We start from the raw sequence: 21,828 nt of genomic DNA, 5'->3' as shown, positions 1-21,828 counted from the left end.
GACACACATATTCACTGATCTTTTGTTGTCACTTGCATTTTTTCAAATTGCACTCTTTCAGACCGTTAGTAATTTCGAAATAATGTGTCGAGGGTCTATTAATGTTCTAATCTAACTTCTGGTATAGTGAGTTCCCTACTTTAGAACTGTCTTTTAAACTATTAACATTATCTCATTGAGTTGCAATCCGCTGTATTTGGTTGCCAAAACAGTGTATTGTTATAATCCGATAAAGCAATGTATAAGATGTGAGGATGAAGGTAACAAGCCTGAATTAAATAGCAGGCCAGTCTTCGAAAGTCGCTACAAAGAAAATAAAATGTATAACTGAAATATAGGACCAGATGAATTATTATTTTACAATTTTGCTTCAATTCGCAGCGACACAAATCGGTCATATCGTGGGATAGGAAATGCCTAGGGAGTGGGAAGGAAGCGGCCATGGCCTTAATTAAGGTACAGACCCAGAATTTGTCAGATGAGTTAAATAGGAAAAGGAATGAATTAAAATGCCTCTTTCAAGACAATAAAAATAGATCTATTTCTTAGCGATGAACCCGAAGAAAACACTTCGGTGGTGGCATTTGTACGTCCTAGCGCTTAGCACTTCCTCAACCGAAAAGTTTCTTGTTATGTTTTAAGGTGTAGGGACCACGCTGCCATGAACATTCTGCACTTAGTAGGTGTTCTGAATGTCGGATGATCTATGTTATTGTTGCTTGTATTAGTTTGTAATAATGTGCTTGATATAGATGTTCTGGAATTTAAAATCAATTGCAACCCCAGAATTTTTCTGGAGAGAATATGGGGAAGAATTTAGGGTTAAAAGGCAGTCCGAATTCTGTCAACGCTGCTGATTTAAACTTAAGATCCAAAATTGTTTACGAAACCTTCGTCGTTTTAAGCATCAACTCCGTGTAAACTTTAGCAAGGAGTTATTCAAATTTCATGCATCATGCCTACTGCATCGTACAGAATGAGCCAAAACAAGCTACTAAAATTGTACATCTACGTCATTAAATCAGGGCTTTATTTGTTTGCCACGAAATGTGATCATATTGCCGAAGCCTAAAAGAGAATATGTTGCTTTTGAAGTATATTTCTCTTCATATGAACAAGAGACATTTCAGACGAATTTCGCGTTATTTCGTAAATAGTCGTCGAGCAACACTGTCCTATAGGCCGATGACCTTCGATGTTAGGCCCCTTAAGACAACAAGCAACAACAAGCACACTGTTCTGACACCAGGCACTGCCTTTTGGAACAGGAAACAATCTTATTGAACTAAGGCTGTCACTCGCGCACTATTCTCGTTGACGAGCAGTACATCAAGAGATCCAGGTACGAATCACCTATTTTCGTGATTACACGCAGTTGTGTCTATATTAGTGTATTGGACAGCTGGTGAGCCGATAGATTAACAAGACTCTTCAGCTATATAGTAATATCCTGATCAGCGAGTCCAGTATCGGTTAGGTGCTTCGCTTAGCTTTGTAGAACCCTATTACTTCTTCCCTTCGTGCTATTTGTAGTCCCGTGTTCACAGGAGCAATTCCTTACCCTCACCTTCTAAGATGCCTGACAGTGTGGTCTATGTGAATGTTGTCTGAAACATAATAGAAAGCATTTCGAATATGTTTCTTATACAGAAGGCCGGTGAAAATGTAATTACTTGTGGTAATGTATGTAGGACAAAAAGAACCTTGCCAATGTGTTAAAAATTATTTTAAAATGTCTTTATTGACCGCTGTCATGATAATTTTTAAGATTCGTAATAAAAAATCCACTTTTACAACACCAGCAGTTATTTATTCTTCAGTACAATATAAATATGTTAATTCATAACATGTTTCATCCACATTATGGACATCAGCTGATAGGCAAAAGATAAGTTAATATACAAGGATATTATTAACACATTTAAAAGAATAAGAATAAAAGTAGGATTCGGTTGATGTCCCACCTTTAAGGATAACTTATAGTTTCTTACTTTCATTTTAGGCCTATTTTTCTTTCTCTTGGCAAACCTGAGTTCCTCTCTGTGCGCTTTTAAAACATACGTTCTTCCTACAGATCACCTTGAAACAAGACTTAATTACAAAGAATTGTACCATCTTCAACACATCAAGAGTCCGTCCAACAGCCATATATTCAACAGAACATTTTGTGTGTGCTAACAATACTCAAGCCAACAACTCTGGCTCGAAAAGTGGTGCACATCAACATTGTTTAACAGTTTTAAACATTCTCACTTTACATTCTCTTCAAAACGTTGCATTTTACTTGATGTATTCGCCAACCGAATAATATTTTTATTCTTTTTAATAATGTTATTTGCTTTACGTCCCACTATCTACTCTTTCACGGTTTTCGGAGACGCCGAGGTGCCGGAATTTGGTCCTGCAGGAGTTCTTTTACGTGCCAGTAAATCTACCGACACGAGGCTGACGTATTTGAGCACCTTCAAATACCACCGGACTGAGCCAGGATCGAACCTGCTAAGTTGGGGTCAGAAGGCCAGCGCCTCAACCGCCTGAGCCACTCAGCCCGGCTTTTATTCTTTTAAATGAGTTAATAATATCCTTGTTGTATTTTAACTTTTGTTTTGCCTATCAGCTGATGATTTCGATAATGTGGACGAAACATGTCCTGAATTAGCATATGTATGTTGTCTTGAAGAATAAATAACTGCTGGTATTGTAAAGGTAGAATTTTTGATTAAGAATCTTAAAGATTATACTATTGACAATACGGGCTTAAAATTAATTTTCATTTCTTGTAATGCTGTCATGATCCATAGAGTACATAAGGTTCATGTTCTATCTCTATTATGCTATATACTGTATACCATGGCCGTAGTCTAGTATCAATAGTCGTGAACTGTTCACTTAAATAATTCGCCAATAAGCTTAGAAATCATTTTAGAGTAAATTACTGTTATTACTGTCTTACTGAACATTGATTAACAAATTACGACATCCTGATGTCACTTACCGGGCGAGTTGGCCGTGCGGTTAGGGGCGCGCAGGTATGAGCTTGCATCCGGGAGATAGTTGGTTCCAACCCCACTGTCGGCAGCCCTGAAGATGGTTTTCCGTGGTTTCCCATTTTCACACCAGACAAATGCTGGAGCTGTACCTTAATTAAGGCCACGGCCGCTTCATTCCCACTCCTACGCCTTTCCTATCCCATCGTCGCCATAAGGCCTATCTGTGTTGGTGCGACGTAAAGCAAATTATAATTGTTGTCACTTAGTCACTATAGCATCCGAAGGCACATTAAACAATTCACATTTATTATTATTACTAACAATTTTAATTCTTTAATAATTGATCCAAAATATGGATGTTAGCATTAGACCCGCATTTTATTAAACAAGTTTTAATTATGCGCATTCTAAAATATTCAACAAGGCACAAGTGATGATCTATGAATTTCGTACTGTTGTTAAAATAAATGCTCCAACATACCAATAGATCGTCGCTGTTTGGGCAAAATGTCGTATCTCCCAATGCTCTTCCTATCCATTATTTTTCGTAAGATTGCTCACGCCTCCCAGCCACATATGGATATTCGTTGTATTCATTTCCCTGTGCTTACGTGTGAAGAAAAATGAACCTTAACGTACCGCACTCAAGGAATGTATGTTTGCATGACTTATTTACGCACTCCTGCAGTAGTATGTACTATCCGCACACTTTATCTTGGTGCATTTACATCCTAGTGCTGAATCGTTCGACCTCGGCGATCTTCGAGATTCATACTAGCAACCTTTGAAACACAAATTATGAATCGCTTAAGTATCGTTGTGCGACATCTGGCGTAAACTTTACGTACTGGTACTGTTGTTGTTTACACATCGAAGTCAAAGTATAGAATTCACGCTAGGAACAAGATTCGCATCGAGAGATATGTTTTATAATGTTATATAATGTGTATGTGACATAGTTGTTGGCTTAAGATGATAACGGTTTAGAAATTTCATATCGATCGATCATATTCTCGATTCAATTCAGATTTCATTTTCATTCAGTTGGCAGCACCAGGCAGCACTATCGATACCGGGACAGCTCCCTCCTTACTCCGAACCCCGTACACAAATGCATCAAGATAAAGTGTGCGGACAGTACTTAAGGTTCATTTTACTTTACACATTAGCGTACGAAAATGAACACAACTAATATTGTTCTGATGGACTGCATACCCATATGTGGTTGGGAGGCGTGACCAGTCTTAAGGTAAATAATGGATAGGAAGAGCGTTGGGATATATGACCTTTTGCCCGAACGGCGACGAGATGGTTGCTTTTTACCAATCTCAATAGTTTGGATAATGAGTTTGCAATGAGTTCTAACGGTGGTAACTAGTTCTTCTACCAGTGCTCTGCAAGGGGTTGAACTCGTCATCTATTTTCAGAAATCCTTGTTTTGATATTAACTATGTTTTTAATATATTGAAAGCAGAATCATCGTGAAAAATTAAAGACTGCCCTTTCTTTACTGACCATATTCCCAATTAATTGGGCTGGACACCTCGTGTAGGTCTAGCTTAGTATCACGGCTGGAAGCCATTCCTGATACCAACCTTACGGGGTGGGGGAATTATTCCCTACTGTATGTTTCTATGATAATTGGCAGTGTGGTGTGTCGATGGAGTAGTTTGTAGTAAGACAAACACCAACACCCGCAACACCCAGAAGACAGAGGAATTAACCAGGAGCAGTCAAAATCCTCGGCCCGAAAGACAATTGTATCCGGGACCCTCTGAACCGATGAACTCAAAACTTTCCATTTTGTCAAGGAACCGGAGAAATTTTAACACTGCACAAATACACTGAAGCTTCCAAATTTGTGGGTCATCGTGTCTGAAGAACTCCGTACAACATGTTTAGTGAATAGACTAAAGCAATGGCGGTATGGATTCTGGGCGTCAGATGTGACATCAGAGGTGCAGGAAGGAGAAAGGAGAAAATACTGAATCATGTTAAACGCCTTTATTTGGGAAACATAGTCAAGCTACATGTCACTGTATGGCAGAGTACAGCATGGTACAGTAAGTTGAAAGATTTACAGTGGTAGACTTCATAGGACATTCGTTATACTAATTTTTCCCTAAATTTCAAAATGTTGTATGTTCACAAATTATTTTTTTTCCATCAGTTTAGCCCTATTCCCACAGATTATATTCAGAGAATCGTTTCAAGGCTCAAAATATAGAATTTCTCAGTAAGAAATTCGACATATATACGGATGTGATCTGTAACGGGAGGAAAAGAAGAAACGTTCCAAAATATTACAATATTGAAAATATATTCTTGAATGAAGTAAAATCGATTGCGTATTCAAGTTATATATTACAATTAAAGAAAAACTTGGGAGTTACTAACTCGGTTCAAGGGACACATGTAAAATATATTGTTGGGAAATGTGATCATTCTCAGGACAGAAACAGGAATCCTCTTTCTATCCGAATACGATGATATTTTATGACAACGGCCATCAAACAGAAAATGTATCCTTTCATCTGCACTCTAGCAGAAAAGAGGTGTATTACTGAGATTTCATTACAAATGTGTGCCATTCCTTTGTAGTTGTCTGTCAAGATTATTTCAAGTCCCTGAGGATGCCTTCTTCACCTCGTTCGCGTTCAGAAACGACAAATTTCGAACTATTGTAATATTATTTCATGGTGGTAGTTCTAAGCGTGGTTAAAGGCCGATTTTAACGAAGTTGAAAACTTAATTCGAGGAGGTAAGGACGTGTTCAGGTCACCTGGAAGAATGTTGGTTTTAATATCTACCAGAAACCAGACTTCAAATTCTGGAGAGGTATAGGGCCCGAGGTCTAAATCAGCCAACTCACAAATGAGTATGAGGTTAATTTATAGGAAATAAGTCAGCCGTGTATAGTGCTAAATCTATACCACTTAATGCCAAGGTTTCGAAGGGTGAGAGCATTTATGTTCCAGTCCCATAAAGACCTTCATGGCTTGTATGGAGTTATGCGCACACCAATATCCTTGTCCCTCACTCAATCAAGAATCTACAATAGTTTCAAAATGGTGTAATTAGTATTCAAGAAAAACTGGTTCAAATACTAATTTACAAAAATAAAGATAATATTATTTAGAACCAAAAGTTTTCGTAGGAGTTACCCTTAAATCCAAACTTCATTAGACAGAAACCAGTTCACCGATAATATGGCAACATCATGCAAGTATCGTACACGCGTGTTAAAAAATACACTGAATACGGGGTCCTTAGATATTACCTACCGTATCCAATCAATATGGAAGTTAATAGTTTTAAGGAGAGTTTTTCAATACTAATTTTATTAACAAGTCTAAATCAATACAATCCGAAAAAAGCGACCCATTCGGATACATCCTATGAAATGCTCAATATAAATTTTACCTTATAAATTGCAGTTACTCGTATCATGGACTGTGGTTCGCATGGACGTATGAAGAGCGTACACCAAACCTCATTGTTTTAATATTCTGTTATAACAGCTATTCAAATATAAGAAAATATGTATTCCAATCCATGATAGATAACTGTGGAATTTTACATTTTACGAAAAACAATCAAAATGGTAAATGGCAGGCATTAACAGGGGACATTTCATTCCGTACTGAGAAATCTATATTTATTTATTAACTAAACTGCACCTAAATGTATAACGAAATCTAAGTATCAATACACCGTAATGTTGACTGAATCATCACAATCATAAGTCACAATAAAATGAACGTGCAAGTGGAAATAGGGCTTTTAAATAATACTCTGAGTGTAGATAAAATATTTTACTCGAACGGTTTCTCTACGCTGTTTGCTTCTCCTGTGCAATATAACAGAACGTTCAAACATTTTTTAAACTTTCAATAAATCATATGGTTAACAGTAATCGTAATTCGAATCATAGTTTATCAAATATTCATAACACTGTTTGAGAATAACTTAGTAAGTTTCACGTACCCTGCTACATTTGAATATGGATATGAAAATTAGGATGTATTATGGTTTGATTCATTTCAGATATGTCATATCTCTACAATATAGCTGCCAACATAAACTACTGATTATGTTTTGATCATATTTGAATACAGTGATGTAAACTGAACAGCGTTACTTACAATTTAGAATTTAAATAGCAACATTAAATATGTTAGGAATACAGAGTAAAATACTTCCAAAACATGCATTATAAAATTCTTAGGACGGCAAACAATGAAGTAAGCAACAAAGCACATTTTCCTACAAAACAATGATCTTTTACCCCCTTTCAAGATACTGGAGGTAATCTATGCTTTAAAGCCGAAGGAAGTTCGCACGAACAACGTAAACTACCATAATAAATATGCACTACGCTTTGTTGTCTCCTTGGTGACACGAATTAAGACAGTATAACAATTTAGCATAGACTATCATTGTTATATAAATTTAACAAAAAGCTAGATTTAACTTACGTCGTGTAGCTTAACCTTTGCCAGAATAAATAATATTTAGAGAAAATGACGGGGATATTAATATTTTTTAATGTGGAACGAACATTCTCAAGAATGATTCTATGTTTTGAAGGGTGTTGAACATTCTAGTATGTGTCTACAAGAACAGTACTATGTGCAAGACGGCCACCAAGCACAGGACAGTGGGAGTTCAGGGACACTAAACCATTCGGACAGAACCAGAGAAAGCATGTACTCCTTTATATGCACAAATGTCAGTTCCTTCTTTCTAAAGACTGATTTGATTTAAGAAAAATACAGGATCCATTTTAATTATCACACACTAGAAAATCCATTATCCAAGGATAAAAATACCAAAATGAATGACTGTCCTAGAAATAACGTTATATTTAAAATATTACCTTTTTTTCCAATTCAACTTTTCCTCATTTTATCACACCGATAACCAACGGGAAATTTAAACCTAAAATACGTTGCAATGTAATATTCTTCAGCTTTTCGATTATCTTTCAAATAAGGTTACATTCCAATACCATGTAATCGTAATGAAAAATGTTGTGGAAAGCATGTGGTTAGCAATACTTCGAACATATTCGTTATATTTACATGGGACAAGTTCATAAGATAAATACAAATATTCAAAGATAAAACTTACATAGATGGAAGTACTTACATCAGGGGTAAACGGAAACTCAAGAAACACACAGCAACGTTATACAATATCTGTTCCATAAATATGCCTATGTTTAATATACATTATTCAAGTCTACACTTCAAACACATACACACTGTTCTCTTCCGTTGACAGTTACAATAAGCCTTCTTCAAACACGAAATTTTGACACAGCATTGGAACATTGGTAACATCATCATATAAGACATTTTGTTTGTGCAAGCACGAACATAATAAATTTTAAGGAAAAGAAAAATAGTTGACAATGGAAGTATTCATTTGTGAGTACCATAAAACATGGAATGCTTTTAAACGGATTTCTACAAGCAACAAGATGGAAGTTCATTTTACTCACTATAATATCGATATTAATACATTCACTTGATAACAAGTGGTATTTTTTGCATAAATAATGTATCCATTCCAAAAATAAAGATCACATTTCAGTTACATTGGGCAGTCTTTATGTAACGAATTACTTTTTTTTGCGTTAGTTAAGTATAGACACCAAAACATCACATGAATTCTGACAATGAAGAAGAAATAAAGGAGATGCCTATTTTCTTTGCTCCATTCGAAATTTAATTTCCGTCTATTAAATGTATAAAACAAACTACCACTTTTATGAACAACTAATTTTATATCTCCTGTGTCCCCTGCAGGGCCTTTTGGAAGACCTCAAAGTTCAGATGTGACTGATGAAACAGTTATACACTTTGAGAGATACTGAAAAATAAACTACGCATGGAAGAAACTAAAGAAATTATATGAAAAACTGTTATAGGTAAGTGGCAGATAAAGCGTCTACGTCTCAGATAATTCAAGTGGAGAAATTATTGTAGAATATATGTTAAAACGTGAGAAGTACTAACATATACTGCTTTGGTATAATTTGGTCAAAATTAGGAGTAAATAAGCTTTATGACTGATTTCTTTATCTTTGATTATTTTGGTTCAAAACACGGTACTTCAAATTTAGCATGGAAAAACGAGGCAAAGGATTGGCAGTAGTAGTTGGTGATGGTGGTGATAGTGTGTTTTAGTTACTCACTGAATGTTTTTCTTCACTTTTCCAGATGAGCTAACTTGCCAATGCGGTAGATCAACATCGAACTACGGGTAGGAATGCTAAGAATGCAGTTAAAATTTGGAGGGAACTTATCATAATTAAATGTTAAAACCGGATTAATTTAGTTACTCAGAGGAGGAGACCAAATTTTAAAAATAAGAACGAAGTTCTATCTTTACACGTATTAAATATGAGAATCCTGTAGAAGTGTACACAAGCAGTTAGGAAAGGAAATTACTGAATACATCTTCAATAGAAATGTATAGCAATAATGAATTGTGTAAAGGCGCAATATTAAACAAATATCTTACAGAAGGAAATACTTGAGTCCCAAGGAAAAAGCATTTAGACGTAAATTAATTACTCATTCCATTATTCTCATGGCAGAATGGATCAACACCATCTGGAACTTATTATTGACATAATAAGGCAAGAAAGTGCTGTTGATAATGAAGCATAAGGGAACATTCGACAGCCTAAGACATTTCAAGCAAGTTCAATTACGGGTGTTGGATGAAGTTGCACAGAGGATATTTTAAAAAAGCCTGCAACACTAGATGTTCAAGAACATGCAAAAGTTGTTTCGTCCTTTTTTCGTAAAGCAAGTTCACAACTACACAACGCTGCTTTAGCAGCCCTAAGTTAGACAATGCTGATGACGGAGGAGGCTTCATAAATAAAATGTCAGGACTAAATGAACGTGTCTTTGAGACAATATCCTATTTCTGGATGAGAAGTCTTATGCCCAAGATAGAGTTAAACCAGAGCTCGAAAATGAAGTACAGTAAGTTACAACGTAACGCAGAGAGAGTTAGCCTTGATATACTTTGCAGTACATGTATCTTATTAATGGGACAGGGGTTGCCGCCATCATGCATTCCATTTAAATTACCATAAAGAATGACACTGACGTGAGAACGAGTACCCAGAGACGGTGAGACAATGCGGACACGATTCTTACCAGTGAACAGTGATTCTACGACACCTGCATAATTTTTTATATTCACTTAAGCAAAGGCAGCACACACACCATTTCGCCTCATACACAGATGTATTAAACCAAAGAGAAAAATATCAGGCTGAACAGATGAAAAATGGATTTTACTTATTAAGCTTAAATTATGTAACTGATGTGTTCTTATAGTTGTATCTATTAGGTACAGAAAGTTTTCTTTTACTCACTAAGATGAATACTGCGAGTCCTTTATAAAAATAACTGTCAAGTTTCAAACTAAGTAATTACAATATTCTTATACAAAGTAGTAAGTTACTGATCAACTAAAAATAAGCTGAAGATTAAAAACATACTGCATCGATTAATCATTTCACTTCAAAGTTAACTGTACATATTCACTGAAACTTGAGCTAGAACTAGTGAGATTGAATGAAAATCTAAAGATGAGTAAAATATAAATAAATTTAGAACTATTTCACTTGCGTGTATTTTCTTTATAGCTTTTGCTACTTCCGTCAAAATGTGCGACCGTTTGAGATTTGTCTCCTCTATCATCCATCACTTCTTTCACTCCTTATATTAGTAAGTTTTAAATCATTTCTATTCGGTGTGTTAGGTCAACAGATTAGAAAGAGATACAAACTACTCTGTTGTTGTGAAGTAATAAATCTAAGGATCCAGTATATGACAGCTAGAGATACACCGGCATCATAGATAAAGAATCAGTGCTTTCCGTCACTGTTGGAGTTGCGTTAGCCAGACACAACCATCTACGTAATACTTACATCGCTGGCGTTCCCTTCCTGGGAACTAGGAGCCGTCTAAACAACAGAACAACACTCGTCAGACGGTAACAGCAAACCAACAAGGAAAATGCAAACATGATCAGAGGTAGTTGTGTTTGAGATTAAGATATACATCTTATATTACTTTCATACTTCAAACCACTAGAAAACACAAGAATTATCAGCTGTAACTGCTAGTAATAACAGAAGTGTGACTGACACCATTCTCTAGAATAATACTTAGATGCTTGAAAAAGTATTATCTAGAAAGTAAGACAGAACCATTGAATTGCTTAATCTCAAAAACAAGTTAAGTGTTAAAATAGGAACTTCTACAAGATCAACTACTCGCTTGTTACATCACTCCATACATATTATTAGTTCTAAAATTATTACTTACAACAAGAATGTTTTCTATCCTCGACAAGTGTAGATATATATCAATAAACTATCTTCCTACTAGGTTCAGAAACTATCAGTTGGAGTACGTATGTAAATGTTTTCCACGCTGTATCACAGTTCTCAAAGCGTAGTCCACGACGAACATTGCTGACACGCGGTTTGAGCGGTAGATCTGTTCGGTGGATGTTTGAAGAGCTGGGTGTATTTGCACACTACATTCCACTTTCTCAGCGTCTAACAAATCTCTCTCCTCACACTATAAAATGTTTTTATACGTATATAATACGTCAAAAGTCAGTCTTTATTTTTGTAATAATAGTATAAATACGTATAAATATTTGCTGGGATAAGCAGTTCAGGCAGTAGAGCTCTGGTTTTCCGAGCTCACAATAGTGGGTTCAATCCCGGCTGTGTCCAGTGATACTGAAGGTACCATAGTTCAAGACGCCAGGATTTTGTCGGAAGATTTAGACACATAAAAGTAGTAGTGAGAGACTAACTTCCGGTACATCAGTCTCCTAAAACTGTGAAAGTAGTTCGTGGTGTGTAAAACCAGTGACATTTTTGATACAGTACGTGGCTAAACAAACGACGCTGAAATTATTGCTGTTCTTCTGTTTAAGTTTCCCTAGCAACGAAGAAGAATTCATTCATGGTATATAATAGTATATATGACTTATTGCGAATTCAGTATGTGTTGATTTCTGTAATTATAGTTTTCAAAGCCGAGGAGAGGGTGTTTATCGTGGAACATTATTTACAGTCATACGGAGTGGGGAATCAGAATGGACCAAATTTGCTTCACATTAAAGTACAGTATCACATGCAATTTAATATGGAGCACCAAGTAACAATGTTTGCTGTCGTTGACACATTCCTTCATACGGGGTCAGTCTTATATCAATGGGGCGCTCAAGAATAGTCACTAGGGGCCGATGACCTTCGATGTTAGGCCCCTTAAAACAACAATCATCATCATCATCATCATCATCATCAAGAATAGTCACCACAAAAGACACTCATGGACGATTTCTCTAGCAAGTGTTACAGTTCCCAATTCATAGTCTACGAACTTTGCTGAAACTCGGTTTCTTTTACAGCCTCTTTCCTTTTTTTTTTCCTAATTTGATCTAACTAGGTTTTGGAGAGATCATTCGCTCACCATTAATGAGTTATTTGCATGTAAGGAATAACGCAAGTACTTTCTGCAGCAAATCTACACAGCTCTACCTCATAGGCAGATCGTTTTAACACCATACTGACCGGCATTGAATCCGGAGTCTCGAAGTAACAGGTAGGATCACTACCCGTATACCATGGGGACAGAAGAGAATAGCATAAATGTTCTGAAATTAATCATGCAAGATAACGAAAGAAAATGTACTTAAGTTATTATTCTATATAGACTCAAATTTAAATAAGATACAGAACTGAACTGAAGGAAATAAAAGCAGGAACTGAAGATTCGCAACTAATCTAAAGTGAAGCAGTGCGATCAGACTAGATACGGCTCAATATTAAAGAAAAATCGTTACCAAGCACGTGCAAGTAGATGGGAGGAGTTTAACATTGCAGGGTTCGTTGTCCGTAATGCTTCGGGTTGTTGTACAGCGCGAGTGGCTGACGTTCCGCCATCCTTCCAGTAGGCTTTGTCCACCGCTGAGTTTACTAGTACCGATGCGCTCCTCACACAGTCTTCTCAGCGAAAGTGAAAGGCGTGGTCGGACTACCCAGTGAAAGTACTGCCCTCTGGGGTACTGCAGGGGTTCTTCGTGTCGTTTTAGACGCTAGATAACAATACTCCATTATCTCTATTGAAGTTTCTTCTCTTCTATCAATCGGCCTTGATAAAGCCTACTGGAAAGATGACGAAAGGACGCGGCACAACAGCCCAAAGCACGATGGATAATAGCATTAGCACCGGTAGCGAAAGTCTAACAAGGGAAGGGCTCGTACCGGGCAATCGCCGATCTTACGTAAATTTTGCACACACGTTAAATGAGCCAAGAATAACATTGGCCAAAACTTTTCGAAATTAACTCAGAAAACGTTAATGTTTGATATAGCGCGTTCGGCTATGCAGGCCACTACTCAATACCCTACCCTCAACTCGCACTGTCCAACAGCTGATTTGAGGCCACGCTGACATACGCTTATAGTCGTCGTATGGGTCAAGTGTCCGGTTCCATGGCTAAATAGTTAGCGTGCTGGCCTTTGGTCCAGAGGGCTCGGGGTTCGACTCCCAGCCGGGTGGGGATTTTGGCCTTCACTGGTTACTTCCCATGGTTCGGAGGCTAGGTGTGTGTGTGTGTGTGTGTGTGTGTGTGTGTGTGTGTGTGTGCGCGCGCGCGCGCGCGCGCGCGATCTTCATAACTATAATTCATCATATGGACGGCCCCGTCCTCTCAGGTGCGCAGGTCGCCTATACGGCGTCAACTCGAAAGACCTGCACCAGGCCTCTTAGGAGGCCACACGCCATTATTATTATTATTATTATTATTATTATTATTATTATTATTATTATTATTGGACAAGTGGTGGGTTTTATAATGGTAATCAACGTACGTGAATTTTTTTTCGTTCGAATAAAAATATGGAACATGTGATATTAATCCCTTATCCTCGCTTCGTTAGGCGTGGTTGGTCTAGAACCGCTTTGTGCTTTCACCATTTCAACCACGAGCATCATTGTTGCAAGGACTATAAGGAGTAACTTGCTTTCGTGTGTAACGTCCCTTGTTTACTGATTAACCTTTATTGACCCGCAATCAGTGCAGGAATCAAATTGTCTTCATGGTGCTATATCATTTTCACGCAATTACTGATGGAATGAAAAAGATTAGTGGCGCGGCCCCTCGTCAAGTGAAGCCAGACGCGTCGCAGTCCTTCGTAGCCAAGCGCGCCAATTCAAACGTGCGAACTTCAACGCTTTCTGTAGGTCGCATTAGTTAATTTACGAAAGACATGTTTTGGCCGTTGTGTTATTCTTCGCTTCTTTAACGTGTGTGTAAAATTTACGTAAGATCCGCGAATCTCCGGTACGCACTCTTCCCTTGTAAGAAGCAAAATTGCAACGTTGTATACATTGGCTTAAGAAGTGGGACTATAGAATTGAAACGGATAAAAGATGCGTACCTGAAAGGTATAGTCATTTTCTCTTCGTAAGGGGCTTGAAACTTCTTCACGAGACTTACGTACTTGGGTGAGGGTGGGGGTTTATGAAAGGAACATACTTTTATATTATTTTAGAAGAAAAAGAACCTCCAAACAGAAACAAACTCATAGCCCTAGAAATCCTCAGAGAGTCTTGAGCCTTTCGAGAAGACTGCTGCAAAGCTACATGGCGAGCAAATAATGGAGGGTAATGTGTTCTGTGATAATTCGTCAGCTGTAATATTTTCAAATCATATTAAATAGCTCTGTGATGACATTACGGTACTTATTGAAACTCACTAATACTTAGACCAGGATTTACAACCTTGAACTTGTTGCGAGTAGATCGTGAAGCTTTCTCGTGAGATGCTATGCCTTCGTCATGGGGCGGGATCTAGGAGTTTTATTTGACTGTTTATCTTGCGATTATTAGCTGCGATAATTACAATACTTCATTAAATCCAAATAAGAGAAGAGGCGGGGGACGTGAGATTTTGCAAAATCTCACATACGTTGACTAGAAGTGAATTGCAGCCGCCTTGGTTTGAAGCAACTAACTATCGCATCTGATCTGCCGTTAAAAGTAATCTAAGGTGAACGATATTACATGATAAATGATCACATTTTAAATATTTCGAACTATATAAGGTACAGACGTAGAATAGTTTTGCACTTCAAAATCGAGAATTATGACGTAATTCAGTTTATTCACAGAGGCCTTCAGACGGAAATTATATTTAATAATAATAATAATAATAATAATAATAATAATAATAATAATAATAATTATTATTATTATTATTTCTATCGGAGATCCCAAAGTGCTGGAAATTTTGATCGCAGTTCTTTAACTTACCGGTAAATCTACTGACAGAAGTTTGATATATTTGAGAATATTCAAATACCACTGGAGTGAGCCGGGACTGAACTCTGAACCTTGGGGTAAGAAGGCCCAGCTTAATTCTAATATTAAGTATAGTACTGTATGTATGCAGACTAATTTTATTTGTTTTCTTTGAATTCTACACCACTACCTTCATTACGGCTACCGTCCGATTACAAAATTATACATATATTGGATAACCTGTAAGTAATGTGTACTACAAAGACGCTGCTATCCACGGATATTCTTTTAGGTACCTTATATGATTATATGGCTTTTATATTACCGTAACTAGCGCTCTCTGTGAACAAATCTTGAAGCGACATTTTCTTCCTGGGAAGTCGTTAAAGAGCTATCTGACAATCACGATATTGATGTTAATGATTTTGCGTTCCACTAACTACTTCTACGGTTTTTGCAGACGCCGAGGTTCCGGAATATTTTATCCTAGGAGTTGTTGAAAGTGCCAGTAGAACTACCAACACAAGACTGGCGTATTTCAGCAACTTCGATTACGACAAGACCGAATCGGAATCAAATATGATGGTCACTGTAAGTATCAGTGTAAATATATATGTATATGTTTTTTACCACATACAATAAAGTGACATGTATCCGTAATTAATAATTAGCTTTACAAATATGTTACTTGATTATGATGTAACAAGGACGTAGTTTTATAATTACAGGATTATCACTAAGGGTTATATTGCAATCAATTCAAAAATGCTAAAGAATAAACAAAACACAGCATGACAAACATACAAAGATATCACAAGGCTCGGGAACTTCACGTTTCTGAAATTGTTCATCATCTTAAAAATAAAATTAGAGAAATAAATATCAAATATCTTAAATTGTTCCTTAGAAATAGTGCTCTTAAAATGTTCGAAAACTTACTTTAGTGACCATATGCGTAAGAGTGACGTAATACTCTTTTCTACTTAAACTGTTGTCTAGTTGTATATCCATCACTCTGACGTAATATAAAGAAAATATAGACACAAATTTAATCAATAGTATTCAATTCAGTACATTTAATGTCTTCAGTATGACTGACTTAGTTAGGAATGAGGATTATATTTGCAGGGCATTACGTTAAGAATTGTTACCACATCGGTAGTCTGAATGTACAAAAGAGCATATTTTTCTTGATTTATATTCATTTAAACTATATCAACTTCTGAAATGGCAGATGTGTAGCAGAATATGAAAGGAAAGCTCCAGGAATATAAATTCGTCGAAACAATTTAATTTTAAACGTGTAGTTCCCAAGATACTCTTTAGTTACACAGAATGAGCCACGTATTTCCTGACGTATATTAAATGAACTGATAACTGATATTTTTAAATCACCAAGGAGTGAATTATAATCATCATTTTGATAACGACTCCACCTTTTGCATCTTATTAGTACCTGATTATGACAAAACAGGTGCTATCTTTAAGATTCACCTTCGGCACGTAAACTTCAACAACACAAGACACACCTCGTTGATAAATTAGTGTTTTGAAATCTACAGTAGTTTTCGATAGTACATAATACGTTTCTCTTCTAATGATGGAAAATCCATGATCAATTCAGTGAAATGATACAAAATTAGGTTTGTTGTAACCGAGGACCGGCTTGAGTGTGAAGCGCTATTATTCCTGTTGTAAGTGTAAACATTTTATGTTGGATTGTTTGGATGACTTCTTTCAATGATGAATCAATGGAATTTCTTCATTATTGTAAACTTTCATAAATAATTGGTTAACACTTCTGTCGGTCTTTCGACATTTGTATGTAAAAAATATCTAAATTCCTAATTGTTTATGAAAACAAGATACTTCTCGCTATTTCGTCAAAATCTAATGTACGGTAAAATAGAAGGAGGGTTAATAATGACAAATCAGGGTGTAGAGGCGAAATTAGTTAAAATGAAGGCAGCCTGCATGAAGACTGTTCAGACATACAATAAGATTTCAATATCATGAGGAGCCAAGATCCGCCACTACCAGACACTTACAAGACCAGAAGTTTTATCTGCTTCAGTAACACTGAGCTTGAGAAGAAATACCTCAAAACGAGAACTGGAGAAACTAGAACGAAGGAAAAGGAGCAAGACCTAGGACCTATTGAAAAGGAATGAACATGGAAGCTCAAAAAAAAAAAAAAACTGAAGAAGGGCATAACAAGGTGAGCCAAGTTACGGACGTCATAAGGACCAGGAGTCTGATTTTGTTCGGTCATGTGTTCCGTATGTCTGACAGCATGCTGACGAGACAGATCCTAACCCAAGTTTGGAATCTCATAGGTAAACTTAGATGGCACCAAGCAGTGGCTGATAATTTGAGGCTGAGCGGGATGTCGTAACAAGATGTCCTAGATAGACGCATCTTTAAACAAAATATCCAGGACTGGAGGGTACCTAAAGATGAGGTCAACCCAGCGAAAAGACTTCCCTGGTCAGACGACAGAAGAAATGTTCACATTAAGAGAATGAAGGACATGTGGGCAAGGATACGTAAACATGGTTGAAAACCTAAATAAATGTGGTCCAATGAGAACGTAACGATGTTAGAAAAGAGAGCAAAATGTAATTCTCTGCTTTAAAATGAACCGAAACAATTCAGTGTTACATTTCAAACAATGATATTAAACAATTTACTTCGTATCCATCGAAATAGATTTATGGAAGCAATTTCTAAATATAATTCCACGTGCTTCTTTCGTATATTAATACTAGATGTCAATATAAAATTGTTCTGCCATAGGCAGTTCAAGTGCTATTGTCTAAACACGTTGTCTGTCTGTTAGGTCATCAGCCCAGAGGCTGGTTGGATCCTCATATGGCATCAGCAAAGGCTATGCAGTTATAGGGAAACCGCAAAAACCAACGGCAGAGCCCAAATGAGGCGTATTAGGCAAGATGAGGAGTGAGCTAGTTTGCCATTGCTTTCCTCACTGGGCCAGGCAGTGCTATTTTAGCACGACTGACCCTATGGGCAACACCTTTCATAATACTCAGACGCACTGGTTGTACTCTGAATGCCATTACTCAGCACCACTCATACCCCAGCAGCTTCTATGTTGTCACAGCCTTCAGTGGAAGCTACACTTTACTCTGGCCTGTGCCAAGAGATGGATGCAAAAGTACTGCATCCATCAAGAAATGACAACAGGCAACTAAACACGTTATCGAATAACAAACCACGATTGATCGACACGATACAAATTAATATGTGCAGATGATTAAATCTATCTCAGCGGTGCGACTTTGTTAGTGGTGGAGTAGGTCATTCGAAAAAAACAAAAAAAAACAAAAAACAAAACAAGAGTTCGTAAGAAAGAGGTTCGGTGAATACTTAACCATTTTGAACCAAATCTTATTAGATTCTACAGATTATTCCAAATCTTTTAGATGAATACAATTAGAAATCCGATCATATCATTACTGAAATAGAAATATCAATATGTGCGTTATAGTGGTAAGAGGATCGTCAGCATTGACTCCTTTTTCCACTAATAGATATGAAGACTATTGTATCACACTTTGGTTTAAAAGGACGGTCACAGTCGAATTATAGAACTAAATTGCTAGCATATCACAATGATAAATGTAAGGCGTTAAGTCAAGCTGTTTGCTATTTATCACAAATTTCTGACACTTTATTTTACTTTTATCTTTTACTTCTTATATTTCTGACATTAACCGATAAACAGACACACTAAATTGTTTTATTTACTTGAAATAAAATGAATGTTATCGAATCTACGTTCGTGAAACTCCTTAACTCCTTAAGGAGAACTGGTATGTAGCACAGAGATGTTTTATTACGGAAATTAACGATTGCTCAACACGATAAAAATTAATGTGTGCACATTACGACTAAATTCATCTCAGCGGCGCGACTCTGTTAGTGGTGGAGTGCATCAGTAATGTATGTCCTTCATTTCGTGTACTGCGTCCCGAGTAAAATTTCACGCCTCACACGGGAATGTGTAGAAGTTCGGCTTCGTAACTTTGTAACTATCAAGATATCTAAATGGTTAATATACGGTGAAAAAGTTGAAGGCTGAAAATATTTCTAAATAGTTTCAATAATCAGTGACGTCATGGCGTGTGGTGCTGAGCGTCCGCCATTTTGTGCTGAAATCTAAATTGTCGCAACGCAGTAAAATTAGTATAGTTCGCAACTCCACGGTGATACGAGTGTTGCATGTGGTATCGAATCATTTGTCTCGTAGAACTATCATACTAGCTACAGCTGGTCAGCACAACTGTAACTTCGTGACCAGGTCAGTTAAAAAGTTGAAAACTGTGCTAAATTTTCAAAATGCCTAAGATCTTCATTTTAATGGACCTGAAACTACCGTAAACGAGTTCAGGAAGATAGACAGAAATATGAAGAATGGAGTAAGTTCAAGAAGTCAGTAGCACAACGTGCCAGAGTGTGCTGGCAGCGCAAGGAATAGGAGACGTCCGCGCAGCGGGACGTGCAGCCCAGCCTTTTTTACCGCACCTGTGGAACTGTGCACTTAGAAGCAGGCTGTAGATGACAGAGTAATTATTTATTTTTAGCAGTATTTTCTCATTGCTTGACAGGCTACTTCTTAGCTAAAACTAATGTTCGTCTTGGATCTCCTCATATACGTCTCACGATCAGACATATTAAATTTTAATCTTTTGAAGTATCTTTCGCCGTAAACCAATTTTCGTGTTCCAGATGTCAACACACTCTTTAATAAGTAACTAGCTAACCCACCCCGGCTTCGCACGGGTAGCCTTACATATTAAATATCTCCCGTTTAGAGTTTGGCCCTATGCTTTATTAATGATCATACTAAAACATACTTTTACTGGAAACTGGAGCCTTTTAAACTAAAATGGTAGGTCGGTTACCATCGGTTCCACACCCAGGGAGGATCGTGCAATCATTTTTTTTAACGATTTGATTAGCAATCTTGGTGCCATTGCATAATTTAGGTTGCGGAGCAGTAATATAGGGGAACCTACCTTTAATCAGTTTGTGGAGAGAACTTCCAAGAGAAGTCAAACAATTTAAAAATTCCGTTGGATAATGTACCGCCTCGTGTGCATCCAGGACGCTATCAACTGAACGGTTAGAATGTTCAGCAGTGAATTACGATTCAACCATAATTACAAAATTATTAGAATTGTGTGTTCTAATCACATTGTGATATTGTTGTGCATGCCAGGTGCGATCTTTGAGAACACGCGGTTCTCTATCAATAGAAGTTTCTCTATCTCTTACGGACCTATATCTTTCACAGTCTTGAGATAATCGTTTCGTTCCAGGGTAGTTTCGCTACCTCTTCGCTACCTGCCCTTTTAGTCTCTAAACGGTCTTCTCTGTCATCATAACTTTCATTATTGGCAAGTACGCATAGTCCTTTACTGTGTTGTATCCTATATTAGCACGTTGTAGAGACTTGATGGAATCGCAAAGGAAACAAAACAAACAACATCACAAAGTCATCTCCGTACAGGCCATGAAGGCCCTTGGAGGGGTGGAAGGTAAAGGCTTCCACTATCCGTAACCTCGGCACTTGATGGGGTAGAGTGGTTAGCTCTACGCCCGGTCACCTTTGCCCCCAGGAAATAACCTGGTACTCATTTTTGGTGTAGGCTGAATGAACCTCAGGGCCATGTGCACCTGCGGAAGTGGAAATCTCGTTTCTTAAATTTTACGACTTCCTGACGGGGATTCGAACCCACGTCCTTCCGGACGAACCGAGCACGCCTTTACCGCCTCGGCCAGGTAGCCCCGACTTCTTCACAATCTATATTATATTGCTCAGAGCGGCCATTCACCGCAAGATACAATGATACATATGATGCGATCTCGTCTTATACGCAGTGCCCGTGTTCAAATTCTAAACTATACGACTTGCTAGCTTGAGATAAACCGTGACTTTCAGTCTTATAGGCAGCGCCGGCGGAAGTTTCCTAAGCAACGCCATGCAGACAAAGCACATTGCCCGTCTTAAAGATGGCTTACAGTAAGAGCCGGCTGGTTCTGTGGCCTAGGCAACGCCGTGAATAGAAATTAGAGTGCATCATCTTCATGGTTACCATGCCAGTGATGGTAAAACAAACTGGGTGACCGTAGTAATTAATTAGTAAATATATTTCCGTTGACTTTTTCAAGAAATGCAAGATGTCCCCTGTACTATTGAGACGATTTGGAAGATTCTGGTATAAACCACACCTTTTAACTTCCTCTGGTTTAAGAGTTTGAGTTTTGTGAAACGTAAGTACACGTTAGCGTTTTATTTGTTTATTTTCAACTCTAAATGACTGTTAGTGAACAATAGAATAAAATTTGAAGTTTTAGATCGAAAATCAACAGATAAAAGTACACGTTAATAACAATGAGTAAACGCAAATTTCTCATAACAACGTAACTAGCGACAATTTATCTAGCCAAGTACG

At 37.3% G+C, this 21,828-nt stretch overlaps 1 protein-coding gene across 3 annotated transcripts in view; it reads right to left on the bottom strand.

Moving 5' to 3' along the window:
- Nucleotides 1-21,828, bottom strand: part of LOC136874750 (microtubule-associated protein tau) — a 150,746-nt gene that overhangs the window by 55,166 nt on the left and 73,752 nt on the right. Inside the window, exon 6 of one of the 3 annotated variants that reach the window (XM_068225039.1) lies at nucleotides 7,288-10,986. The exons of the other annotated variants lie outside the window; for them this stretch is intronic. Within the exon in view, the coding sequence (XP_068081140.1) occupies nucleotides 10,936-10,986 (51 nt within the window). The 3' untranslated portion in view covers nucleotides 7,288-10,935. Of the gene's footprint in view, nucleotides 1-7,287; nucleotides 10,987-21,828 lie in introns of those variants that run through there. 3 annotated transcript variants of the gene reach the window in all.

The sequence above is a fragment of the Anabrus simplex genome, chromosome 1 (genome assembly GCF_040414725.1).
Source record: "Anabrus simplex isolate iqAnaSimp1 chromosome 1, ASM4041472v1, whole genome shotgun sequence".
NCBI lineage: Eukaryota > Metazoa > Arthropoda > Insecta > Orthoptera > Tettigoniidae > Anabrus > Anabrus simplex.
Note: the sequence above shows the minus strand (reverse complement) of the source record. Positions and strands in the feature narration are given on the sequence as shown.